A 14007-nucleotide genomic window follows, 5' to 3' on the forward strand; every position below is an offset into this window, starting at 1 on the left:
AACCCCACAAAAATAATGACCTAGCTAACCTTTGATCAGACAATACTAGTTTTTTTTAATTCAAATTGTCATGGCCTTGAGAGAGGGTCGAACCCTAATAAATTGACCAACAAATCCCAACTTGCAAGACTCAAAGCCATACGTTGCATATTTGTTGGAGGAATGGGTACCTCAAAGCCATCTGCAAGACTCAAAGCCATAAATTGACCAACAAAATCCCAATCTGCAAGACTCAAAGCCATACGTTGCACATTTGTTGGAGAAATGGGTACCTCTGAGATCCCCTTTGATCGTTTTATAAAGCGAGATGGAGTGATCTTGATTGATTTTCTCAAAGAGGAAACCAACACCTTGATCGCATCGATCTTCAAAGCAGGGGGGCAGTATGGCAGCATGATTCCCTCCTATGTTAGTTTCACTAGTCAGCAGCAAATATACAAAACCATATATTGAAGCAAGTGACACAAAGAAGTCATAGTGACGAAACCCCAAAAGGGGATATTCTATGAAATCAAATCATTCCAATGTGTGTTTCTATTCTACAATTGGTCCCTTTATATAACAGTAGGTGACCATCATAGCTATGTCATGATTAGATGTTTAGTTTAACCATATCCATAACTATCTCCACAATAATCTCTCCTTTTAAATATCAAGTGATCTCCATCCCTAACTTCTCGCTTTTCTTCTCATCTTTGACTCTTTCGTAGACTTCTATTGCTTGTCCCTAGGAATTATGGTTTGAAAATAGACCCATCGATCTTGGGCAAACCTTTTACACTTCTTGCCCTAGTACATCTGTAGACTAGACTTGTGGAAAGATTATTGTGGCGATAGTGATGCATTCGGCTAAACAAAACATTTATGATATAGCTGTTATGGTCACCTATTGTTATATAAAGGGACCAATTGTACAAAAGAAACACACATGGGAATGATTTATTTCAATAGAATTACCCCTTTAAGGATTTCTCCACTACAAACTTATAAGACTCGCAGAGAAACATTGCCACATTTTCCTCACCAAACCCCTGCCACTCCAACAAATAATAAAGTACATTGTATGAGCTCAATTCCAAAATTGTAACAATCGAATCTTGAGATACTAAATGAGTATCAATAAAACAAAGAAACAAGGTCAAGATGGTATGCTATTAACAACAGTCCCTTCAAAGCTTTCAGTGAAGGAAGCTTAAATTGTCCAGAAAGAAGACTGCCCAGACATGCATTGCTATTTATAATTACCCATGTAATGTTGTGTTTATGATGTTACATTGCACACAAGAAATACTAACACCCAAGTGACTTTTCTAGATTTTGAGACTAAATCATGTCCAAAAGAAGGGAAAACACCAAAAGAGATTTCCCCTTGCAGAGATATCCATGAAAGGAGAAGAACATTGACTGAATAAATTTTCTGCTTCAGTGATTTGGAATAATAAAGAACAATCAGTGATGAGGCCAAATAGACTTGTCCACAGTATCTTGCAGAAGTAAATCAAGAGCGCAATTGTCCAATTTTGCAACTGCAATAACACTTCAGGAACTCATCTACTCAAATGACAAGTTCAAGCTAAACATCATATATACTAGAAATGACAAATTCAAGCCGAAGGGTACACGAAAGAGGCTCCTTGCTAACTAAAACAAAGGTTAGTTTGGCTGCAACATGTGCTAATTATTGCCATATGGCAGTCCCAAGCAATCTTCTTTCAAGAACTAAAACCAGTGTTCATAATTCTTGATTTATATGTTCCTCGCTCTGGAATTTTGCATTAATTATTTCTGAAAGAAGCAAAGGACTTTCAGTGAAATTTCTCATCTCACAAGTTAGCAAATCATAATATGATTTCTAAAGCAAAACAAAATTGAGTCCAATCTGCATTAGGCATCAACATAATTAAGATTTTTCTATAATAAAGAGGATGTGAGATGGAATCTGGATATAATACCGCTAGTTAAAGAGAACGAGATGAGCTGTGACTCTTGCTAGCACTTCGACCATGAACCTTGGATAGAGGCTGAAGCAACAATTCAAAATCAAAATAACGTAAAAAAAACAATATTTACATTGTTTAATTCTATAGCTACAAGTTTCCTGCCTTGTAATCAAATTAAGAAAACAAATACTCACTGGGCGTCTTGGGCTCCTTGTTAAAGACCTTGACCGAGATCTGCAAATCACAAGAGTGACTAATCAAACATCAATTTTTATGATGCAAAACCCAAAAATAGCAACAGGAACTTCCTTTCAGCTATTTACTCAATCGTATCTTCTCTATGATTCATAGACAACTCATCTCTCAATGGTTTCATCAATAACTTTTGTCAAGCACACACCCTACCATATTTACATAAATATTGAGACCTCTATTAATTTACACAATTCAAAATTCAAATTGTAGCCACTCATAAAAGCCAGTCATTAAATATTTTATCATCTCTAGCTATGAGATATTGTAATATGCGTAGATCAATAATTATTCAGTGAAAAGGATCAAAAATGTAGAAGTACTTAATACAACAAAAGGGTTTATGTCATCTTATTGTTCAAGAATCGTTGCTCAAGTTGTTCTGATTGATGAAGATTAGAATTCCTCCGTATGCTCTTCTCTACTTTCTAAATATCAAACAAGGGGGTTTTAGCATTTCATATTTTGAAATTCAAAATGCAAAATCTCAACTTCTGCTTTTTAAACCCCAAGCACCCAAAATAGCAATTCATCATTCTCTTTTATTTATTTTTTACATCTAAATCTGTTTTCGTGTGCCTTATATGAGTTACAGATAAGCTCCAAAGCAATTTCCAATCCCTTGGATCTAGCACAAGATAAAAAGTTTCTCAAATATTTATCTTGATTCATTTCTTCTACCATTGGAGAATACACAGGCCTATGTCTCTTGCCTAATTGAGGGGATATGTTGCACATTTCCTATAAGGAAAACCTCACAGAAAAACCCTCGAGCGCCTCCCCACATTTGACAGTTTGTACCCAGTGTAAACCCAGAGGCTCTGATTATGGTGCCTGAGCCAGTAGGGACATCGAGTGAGGTAGGCAAGAGAGGGAACCTGCCCAGGGGATTGACCCTGAAGCCTCCTGCATGAAGTTCAAAGAACTCAACCACTCAAGCTTGATATAGCACACATGTTACTATGGTCTCTTTAGATGAAGAGCAACCCCCAGTACCTTCAAATCAGAAAATCTCTAGTCCGCCCTTTAGGCTAAAGCCCATTCACTTTTGCACGACAATTCTCAAAAGAAACATGCAACATAATCACAGATTCCACTAGATGGTCTATATGAAGGAACAAAAACCAGCATAATATGTCCCAAAGCATAGAGATAATGATATGGTGCATCTAAAGCTGAACATGTTTAGACTTATGTAGACCAGTTACCTACCATCCATGGGTGGCATCCAGAGCAGAAAAATTTTCTCCTAGATGGTCCTCAGCAGGCAGCCTGCAGCCACCAGATAGCCCAATGTGCCATTATCTCTGCCACCAAAGCCAGCCATGTGGTCCCTCACCTATCTGTTATGATCGTATGTTAGAAGGTGGGCCCTCCAACCCCGAAGGTATGGCTTTTCATTGTGTAGTTGTGTATTTTTATTTACTTATCATGGACACTTTTGGGCATGGATTAGTGGGAGGATTCGGCGGAAAGAGTGAGCTAGGTTTGTACTCTTGTCTCTTCTGCCCAATTTGATGGTTAACCTTGTATCCTAGTCCCATGGGATCTCCTTTACTAGCTACTAGCTTTAGGGAATCGGGATGGCACTACATGGGAAACCCCGATTTTGGTTGTGTGGACCCGCTTCCCAACACCATATACACCACCTCCCCACCGCTTATTATAACCCCATTCATCACTTTTCCCATCCGGGTCCACATTTTTCCATTGGGTCCACAAGGAGTTAGCTTCACCCTCACCTTGTCCACACCTTGGGTCGGACCTGGAACAATGCCCAGAGGTTGATGCAGCGAAAAAACAAAAACATATTTTGGCCACTCTCAACAAGAAATGTACCATAAAATGCAAAAGATGGTCGGGACATACATATTTAGCACTTGGGCAAAAGTCGAACATGAGCTCTACCCCTATCGTTGTGGCCATCACCCTGGTTCCTAGGGTCCCTCATATTGACCCTTTTCATCATAAAGGAACCCATGATTGTCCCGACTCCCAACCCTTGGTGGGCAATGAACTGCCCCACCTTAAGGGAGTAATCCCCATTATATCCTACACATCATGTTCTCATCCCCTAAAGCCCCGAGCAGTTATGAAGAAAAATCAATCAAAGGCAAAAGGCATATGAAGGGTGGAAAAACAAATGTCGGGGTAACTCATGTACCACGATTGCTCCCTCCTACACTCATATACCCAAGTGTGGACTTCCCTTATTATAGCTACCCTTGCCCTGTGGCATATGGCTGGGAGCCTTCCCCTGATCCCCACTCCATTCCATCATTATATCACATGCCACCTACCACTTGATGAATGTACCATGGACATGTCATTGCCTTTAAAGGTTGAAACCACTTAATAGTATCCTAGGTAAACCCTTTTATTAAGCTTGGAGACACCTGTACATGCCAAAGCCCACTATGGAAGGGCATGCCACTATGAAGTGTCCACTTGTTTTCCATGATTTGTAAGCTCTTTTACTCAATTACTTTAATGATTTGTTGTATTGGAAGACGAGGAGACACATTGGATCTTATACAAGATTGTAGGTGGGTCTCCATTTGGGATTTGGTCTCCCTATATATGGGGTCCAAGCCCTCCAGAGGGTCATATTGGCACTTGTAGGGTGAGCGTTAAGAACCATGGGCCTCCACCGTAGCAAAAAGCAGATTACCACTTCATGGATCCCTCAGCACCATTCATTGATTGCTCATGTTCCACCTTTTTGGATGAGGATGATGCACCTGGACCACCATGCCCAGTCGGCTTCACACTTGCACCACACACTTGGAAAATGTTCCAGGGCCCATATGAGGATATGTCTCACCATGGGAGACAGAGGGAGGGATTATGTCATCATTTTATCCCTTACATGTGGTATATAGGTATCATCAATTCACTTGGAGACCCATGAGGATGTCATTGTGCCCCCACACCCATTTGGGGACACCACATTGGATTTGCTTGGATATCAAGGGGCCACCCCTTGATCACTATGTTTGGAGCCTATTCTCTCACATTGGCACACTTTGGACTCCACTAGGCCTCCTCAATGGCCCAACAACTCATTATATCTACTATTTGCCCTCTTGAGAGGCTTCATCTTTGTATTATTGAGCTATCTTGGTGGGCTTGTCACCAAGTCATGTTACTATTGTACATTATTTTATTATTTGGGGCTTGATTACGCCATTTAGGCTATTCGAACTCCCTTATTGTTAAATTTTGGTATGTTCTATGCTTAGAGCAATTTACTTCAATTTTTCATATTAGCCCAATGACAATATTTAGATTAGCAATCACATCAGCATAATAATAAAGTGCAGATAGAACATAAACATAAACAACAGAAGACAAGCCAAGACAAGAGGACACAAGATGTGGCACCAGCCAAGGACAAACCCCAATGTGGGGAAACCCTTGATCAAATCTTCTTTAGTCTTCAATAGTTTAGCAGAGAGAGAAAGAGAGAGATAGAGTACAATGATTCAAAGTCAATACTGACTTGCCAAATAAAATATCTTCACCATGAAGATGACACAATGGAGTTATACTCTTGGCACCAAGGGCTGCAGCTCGAAATACTGATAGAGAAGCCCTCAATCTTCAACTAATTGCAACATATCAAGCTTCTAGAATAAGGTTCTCTAAGGTGAGACCCTTACACCACCATGTTGCTCAACGCAGTCCTTCTAATATCATGTTGTTGGCTATGGCCTGCAGCCTAGCTCAGCAAGACTGGGCCTGAATAAGGTCCAAAGTACTATCTCCTAACAATCTCAAAATCTGCCCAGATTTGTCTTGCAATTGTTCTCCAAGGGAAGGTTGTCCCCTTTACTATTCAAAGCAGCCTTCTAGCCCTTAACAGTGGCTGAACAATGGCTATGCCCTCCTCTTATTACAATGGCATCCAACAGCCCTTAGAACAGGCCTGTGGCAGCTTATTAGAGTGATTGTTAACCCTCCAGCAAGTGCTCAATCAAACCTCCTAGCCTCGGCCTACCAACCAGCAGTTCTGCCCTCTAATTGGACCCCTGAAACAACCCTTAAATGTCCACGCTGACCAGTCTTCTTCTTGCTGCGGCTTAGGCTCTTTTGGCTGTGGATATAGGCCTCCTTTGAATGCGGCCAGAACTCCCTTCCACTGCGGCTATATCTCTTCCTTAATTGTTGCTAGGGATCTCCTTCTACTGCAGCTAAGTTTCTCTTTAGACTGCAGTTAGGGCTTCTTCTGACGGCGGCTAGGGCATCCTTCATTCACTGCGTCTAGGGCACATGGAGACAATGTATTCTCCTTTTCTTAACTGCCGCTAGGTCTCCATTAAGACATCGTTTTAGAATCTCTTGCTGCATATGAAACCCTTCTAAACTGCGTAGAGGTTCCTCCTCTTGCTGCATATGAAACCCTTCTTGACTGCGTAGAGGTGTCTCCTCCTAAGACTGCGGCTAGGTCACTTTAGAACTGCGGATAGAGCTCCCTCCTTGACTGCGAAGAGCCTTCTCTTTTGACTGCGTCTAGGGCTAGGGCTAGATCTCCTCTAGGGCAGCATATTCTCCTTTAGATCTCTCCTACCACCAAAACCCAAACAAGTGGAGAGAGATCACAAGAGATGTGTGTCTAAAATGACTTGTAAGCCACCTCTATTTATAGTGCAATTTTGAGATAAGTTGGGGTTAATTTGGTTGTTGGCCAACCTTGACGAATTGTCACATAACACAAATAAATTCATATCTCCATGAATACATGTCGGAATCGAATGATCTTTAGATCAATCCTACACCTCTCAACGAGAGGAATCCAAGAAAAATATCAACTGCCAAAAATAAGAGGACCCACATGGAGTTTGGCCCTAGTTGCCAATTTTAACACTTATGGATTGTATAAATAAATGAGAGCCTCATTCATTCCTCTCATCATCACTTGGATTGGAATAGTATCTCTTGAGAGAATTTTGTATTTCCTTTTGGAGGACGAGTTTGGTTTCATGGATGAATTTTGATGTTTGGTTACTATCTCTTAGTCTTGGAGCTTCAAATTATGTCTTGAATTGATGGTTGGATATACTCACTATACATGTAAGTGCTCTTTTTCATGTTTATGTTTACGTTTATCTTGTCACATGAATAATGTATGTGATTTTCACTCTCTAGATCTGAAATTGCCCTCAATTAATGCAAAATCGTGGAATCTTGGACTTTTGATATGTTTCATATATTACATGTGTCTTGTATGGTGAATGAATGTTCCTAGAGTTAAAAAAATCATTGATGTTACCTTGATAAGCCATCAAATCTTGCACATTGAAGTATAAATACCTTTGGTAACTGATTTCATGCCCTAGATGCTATGCGAAGTTGCTTAAGGTCTCCTTGATTGGGTAAAAGGTTCTCCAAACTTTGAAATCACCTTGACTCCATCTCTCCCTAAAGGCAAGGCACTGGTCTAGTCCTTTGTGGTCACTTAAACGAATACCTTTTCCACCTTTTTCTCCTCCATTCTAGGCCTAACCCTAGAAGGTCTCCTAGGGCATCAAGCGAAATCTTTTGTAGCCATCAAAAACCCTTGAAAATTGGTCCACAACTACGTTGGGGTCTTCTCAAGGGGTCCTCCAAGTTTAAGCTCAATCCGATGATGGAATCCCAAGATATTGTAAGCCCTAGCTCAAGGATCATTCCTCTCCCTAGGTTGCTTTGGGTTAGTGTCCTCATTTGGATCATTGCACTTGAATTTCAAAGAAAATTATTCCTTTGATCCTATTCTCCTCCCTAACTTGGTCAAGCCCCTCTATTGTCGATCAACTCCATACCCTTGACCTAGTTTGGGCCCACTTGGGTTCTTTGTGGTCCCACAACTTTGTGACTCAAATTCCACAAGGATTACATAGAAACCATTTCTCCTTTGGGATCCCTAGGTCTAGGATACCTCTTGTTAAGGGATATTCTCCAAACCTAAGCCTAGGTATCCCCTTAGCCCTTCCTAGAGAGCCAATCACCTTGCTTCTAAAGCAAGCAAGCCAATTATTTGAGCCTCTCTTGTGAATAGGCTTTAGGAATCACCTTTCATCCCATCATTGATCTATCATTTCTAGTGATTCCTCTCATATCGGGACTCCTCCCATCAGTGAAAGTTTGTAAAGAGCAGGGAGCTTTAGCTGAGGTGACAATGGGCTCTCGCTCCATTGTTGCCACTTGACCTAGTAGTTTCTTTATAGGATCCCCTCCTAGTTTGAGCAGTAACAAGACCCATAGTATTATGAATGAGTTTGACGGTACTTTGATTGTCACAATAGACAGGAGTGGGGCCCTTTTGAGGAAGACCCAACTAATCAAGAGTCACAAACAAGATGCCTCCTATCTAAGATAGCATCGGAAGACTCAGATTCTGCGGAAGATAGAACCTCAGTCAGTTGTTTCTTAGAACACTAAGAAACTAGTCTGAAACTACAAGTAAACAAAGTAACAAAAGGTGGAACAACACCCATCACAATCATTGACCCAATCTGCATCAGTGTACCATTTGAGATGAATAGGGGTAATTGGTACATAGTGAAAACCCACATGAGTGGCACCATTCAAATATTGCCAAAATCTTAAGCACCTGCCAACATGAGGTGCCTGCATATACCTATGACACAAACTAATAATAAAGGAAACCAAGGATCAAGTATAAGGTAAAGAAGACTACCCACTAAAAGGCAACAGGTAGTAGCATCAAATATAGGAGAGAGGCAATCTGCCTTAGACTTCATCCCAGTGACAAGAAGAGTGTTAACCAACTTACAATCCTCCATCCCAAAGCATTGCAACAATCTTGAAAATGTTGAGGTTGAGAGAGAGAGAGATCCTAAAGGTAGACTGAGTAATCTGAATGCCTAGGAAGTAGGGAAGAAGACCAAGTTTAGTCATTTCAAATGATTCTTGAAGCCTTAGCTTTATTTCATTAATTGAAGAGATCAAGCCACCTGTCTGGAGATTAAGCTACTGGTATGATGGCAAATGTAGAGAGCATGCTCATTCTCACAATGACAAAAAACACATCAAAGGAAAAGATTGTGGATCTTCTTGAACCAATAGTGAGATGCTTTCTTCAGTCCATATAAAGATTTCTTGTGTTGACAAACTAGTGATGTTAAACCTTATTGAAAAAACCCCGATGGTTGCTAGTTGCTACATATAAAAATTTTCTTGAAGATTTCCATGAAGGAAACCACATTCGACATCCATCTAATGAACCTCCCATCTCTAGGAAGAAGCTATAGATAGATCATACAGATAGAGACCATCCTTGAAATTTCATTGTAACCTACTAAAATACAACAATAATTTTTGGGCAGTGTTGCACATATCGCATTATTATCACCAAAACAAAACTCGTCGATATTATCGCTTCAAAGTATCGTGATAATTTTCCCAGCCAAAATTATCACGAGTCGATAGGAAATTATCACCCTGCTGCTGGAAAGCGCAATATAAAGTTTTGGTTTGGGTTTTTCAAAGGTCATTTTTAGTTTTTTCTCATGCTAAGATTGAGCTCTAAGGGTTGTGTGTCTTGTGACCATTTTTGATCAAACAAAAAAGAGAGAATCCATAGTTTTCTTTGCCATCAGCTGAGCATTTTTGGAGTGGAGATTTACTTCAATATACCATATCATATTTCCAGGTATGTAAAAAAAAATTGTCTTCATTTTCTTTGTTTTCCAAGATTGGTATATAGTATAAATTTAAAGACTGCCTCTTCTTACCCTCTTTTGAATTTCCACATTTGTGTTTTGTCATAGGTCAAAAACTTAAAAATTTAATCAGAGCTCTACAAAATGGCAAAGCCATTGGACCAAAAGTGGGAGTATGGTGAGCCATGTGAGGTGATAATAGAACAAAGCTGAGTTGCAAGCTATGTGAAATGGAAATGTTTGGCGGAAATCACCTGCTTGAAATACCATTTTGCCAAAATCCCAAGGCATGGAGAGGATATTTGCCCAATAGCTACCCCAGACATTGTCCTTGTTGCAAAGAACTCAATTCTTGATACTGCTAGAAAGAGAGATTAGAGGGAGAAACTAAGGAATTGCATGGGGACCACAAGCTTCTCCAGAGAAAGGGTGTGGATTTTTTCTAATACCTCAGATCAGGTCTATGTCTAATCACAATCATAAACACACTGATATACACAACTTCAATCACTTTGCACAGTGGAAATGTAACAACAGTGAATCAACAAAGCAATGCACAGCAGAAATGTAACAACAGTGAACCAACAAAGGAAACAAAATTTTGTAGGCCCAAAACTTGTTTTTATTTTTCCTTCAATAAAACAAACATAGGCCTCTTGTACCAGGGATCATGGCCCTTACAAAGCCCAGATACAAGACACTAGTATACACAGTATACAATAGGGCTTGAAGTCAACTACTTTTGATTTTCAAACTGCCCAATAGAACAAGAACAAAACTCGACATACTTGTTGAAGATGCCCTTACACAACAGTCCTTTCAATCCACTTTGTCTTGACACCTGGCAATCCTTTGCCTCCTTCAGTCACAGAGAAATTGCTCCATCAAGATCTCTGCATATCAGTTGCTCACAATCTTCTTTGTACTTCAAGAAACACTGCATATATCAACCCCAATCTGCTCAGCTTGTCACAGTAGATTTGCCCTTACAAATCTCAGTATACTCAGCCCTCAGTATACTCAGCCCTTTATCAGCTGTTCAAACACTCCTTTGTTGAACAGACTTCAACCAACACACTCAGTAATCATTTTAATCCAACATAGCATCCCTCCACAATGTCCTCTGCCTTCTCTCTCTACCTGAGACTACTCACTGCCCCCATTCGAAGTCTGAGGCTAAATTAGGCCTCTTTTATGGCTCTGTCTTCCCATAGAACACCAGCGCAGCTCCTCAGGCCTTGCGGCCCTCCACAACAGACTAGACAGAGGCTTGTTAGGCCTCTCTTTGCAGGGCTCGTCCCTCTCCCATGCACACAAAACAGAAACAGATCCCAAACAAAGAATTTCGGTAGATGCTCCTCCTTAATTAGAACTGGACAGAACCCTATCTAGGGCACAAAAGACACACAGAAAACTCAGCCTGGCTTTCTGAGCAAACTCGGCCCCTTTTCAACACAAGGTAAACCATATGGCATAAACTTTGCTATGATGTGGTCGGCCTCTCCTTAGCTATCCCTTATTTATAGCTCTCTAACTATTAACTTAGGAGCCCTTTGATCCATTAAAGTGCCTCCACAACAATAATTACAATAAACAATAAACTAACTCTGCGTCTTTGGAACACAAAATTGGGTCCAGAGCCCACAGCTTGGGTACTTTGCCCAACCAAGTCCATTTATTAGGTTTTCTCCACACAACCTAATACCCAAGGGTTATGGAGTACCTCCCAAGCTATACTTTTCAACTGAGGGAAGCCTAATCCTTGGCCACACCTCCTTACTACATTATTATTATTGAATTATCATTATAGTATCTAGATGCCTCATGATGATCATCTCCTGAGAATCTGAGATGCATTTATTTATGTTTTAATGTGATTTTGCATCAACTATTATCTCGTCAAAACTTATGACAGAGGACAAATATCATATTTCAGTATGTACTATCAATGATTGATCTACCACTTGACATCTTATACATTTTAATATTTTATATTGTAATTTTATTTTCATATTTGTGTGACAAAGTTTTTGTTTGAATGTTGATGTTGATTTAGAAGAACAAAAATTTGAAAAAAAAAATGACTACCTTTGTATTTTTTTTTAAAGTTTCCCGATAATTTCCAATATTTTCCCCAGTATTGCCAATAATTTAAATTTTGGACCCCCTGCAGTAAATTGTCGACAACGATAAATGTAACATTGCTTTTGGGTTCTAGTTTGGTTTGATTTTGACTTTGGAATATGAAACCACGAACCTGATCCAAAAAATGTGAAACAACGGGTATGGAGCATTGGTATGGAGCATTGTTTTGAAAACCGGCCAGCTCGGAACCGACTCGGCCGAGTTGGTCCGAGCCGATGCCAAAAAACTTGATTCAGCCATGGAAACGGTTCCGCCGGCCGGGTTAATACCGAGCCAGTCGAGTTGTCTAACAACTCGGTCGGCTCAGTATTAACCCGGCCGGCTCGGCCAAGCCTGCAATAACTCGGCCGAGTTAGAAACAGCAGCCCACAAAACCCGTAAAGCAGCGATTTTCTTTTTAAATGATTTTTTGGGGGACTCCAAACCTGATTTTGATTTGTCTATTTTGTCTTTGGGGTCCATTCCCCTCTCCTAAACCCTATTTAACCCACCCAACCCCTCTCATTCTCTCACAGTCATCTCATGCATTTGAGTGAGAATTTTAGTGAGAGTTTATGAGGAGTTGTTGAATTTGTTTTTGGAGCAGCAGTGAGGAGTCTTGGGCAAGCATTGTAGTTGGAGCGAGGAGCTTCTTGGGTAGCCATTTCGAGCAGCATTTGCCTTGAGGAGTTGGTTTCTTGGAGCAAGCTTGAGGAGGCAGTTTGTGCCTGGAGGTATTTTTTTTCACTTGTAAAAATATGTTTTTGTTTATTAAATTTTATGTGCAAATTTGGAAATCCTAAAGAGTGTTTTTTGTGAAAGAAATGAATATTGAATCAATGTTTTTTTTTCTTTTTTTCATTTTTCTTTTTTTTTTTCATTTTCAAATTTTTTGCTTTCATTTCCAAGTCAAAAAATGGCACCTAGAGTGAAAGATGTTAATTGGGCATATGTTGAAATGGTTGATAGTCAAATGCATTGCAAATTTTGCCATAGGAAAATTAAGGAAGGTCCTGGGAGCATTAATAGGCTGAAACAACACTTGGAGGGGATTAGAGGCCAAATTACTCCATGTACCTCACCAGAAATTGGGGAGATTATGAAGGATTTGTTAGCCAGCGTTGAGAAATTTAAAGAAGACAAGGCTAAGCAAAAAGAGTTAGAGGCTGAAATTGGGAGGAAGAGGAATATACAAAAAACGCTGCCTACCAACCCCCATTTTGATTTTGAGGGTTCTTCCTCTATCCCTTGTACTGATGCATCCAACCCCTTCCGATATGTTCCTCCCTCTTTTGAGTCTATTCAAGAAAAGGGAAAGGGTAAAATGAAAAAGGGTGATATGAATATCAAAAGTTATTTCACTCCCTCCTCTCCATCAGATGCACATGGTCCTCAAGCTAGTAGAAGTCATATGCAACCCACTTTAGATGACCATTGGAAGAAAGAATTGAGGGAGACTGCTTGTGATTACATAGCTAGATGGTGGTATGACGCTGATATCCCCTTCAATGCTTCCCGTTCACCATATTATGAGCCTATGTTTGATGCCATACATGCTGCTGGAAAAGGCTTCAAAGGCCCTAATATGCATGAGCTAAGGGGGTATCGTTTGCAAAAGGAAATTTTCTCCATTAATGAGTATTTGAAAGATTTCAAGGACTCATGGGCAAGAACAGGATGTACCATCATGTCAGATGGATGGACTGATCAAAGAAACCGTACCATCATAAACTTTCTTATCTTCTGCCCACAAGGAACCATGTTTCTAAAATCAATTGATGCATCTGATAAGGTAAAAGATGGGCAATTGTTGTTTCAGCTATTGGATGAAGTTGTTGAGGAGGTAGGGGTGGCTAATGTTGTTCAAGTCATCACAGATAATGCCTCTAACTATGTTCTTGCTGGTAAATTGTTAGAGGAAAAACACAGAACCATCTTTTGGACCCCATGTGCTACACATTGCATAGACCTCATGCTTGAGGATATTGGCAAATTAGAGTGGGTCAAAAACACTGTAGATCATG

General features: G+C 40.1%; 1 protein-coding gene across 18 annotated transcripts in view; it reads right to left on the bottom strand.

Moving 5' to 3' along the window:
• Positions 1 to 1400: 1400 nt before the first annotated feature.
• Positions 1401 to 14007, bottom strand: part of LOC149263957 (serine/arginine-rich-splicing factor SR34-like) — a 103814-nt gene continuing 91207 nt past the window's right edge. For 15 of the 18 annotated variants that reach the window (XM_089427098.1, XM_089427104.1, XM_089427092.1 and 12 more), the window contains 3 exons: positions 2135 to 2174; positions 1953 to 2021; positions 1401 to 1785 (listed from right to left, as the gene is read on the bottom strand). In XM_089427098.1, the coding sequence (XP_089283224.1) occupies positions 1959 to 2021; positions 2135 to 2174 (103 nt within the window). In that variant the 3' untranslated portion in view covers positions 1401 to 1785; positions 1953 to 1958. Of the gene's footprint in view, positions 1786 to 1952; positions 2022 to 2134; positions 2194 to 14007 lie in introns of all 18 variants that reach the window. The other 3 variants (XM_089427115.1, XM_089427120.1, XM_089427109.1) reach the window with 3 other exon arrangements.

Source organism: Pinus tabuliformis, chromosome 6 (assembly GCF_031772625.1).
Source record: "Pinus tabuliformis cultivar Carrire ecotype Pingquan chromosome 6, CPIR1, whole genome shotgun sequence".
Lineage (NCBI taxonomy): Eukaryota > Viridiplantae > Streptophyta > Pinopsida > Pinales > Pinaceae > Pinus > Pinus tabuliformis.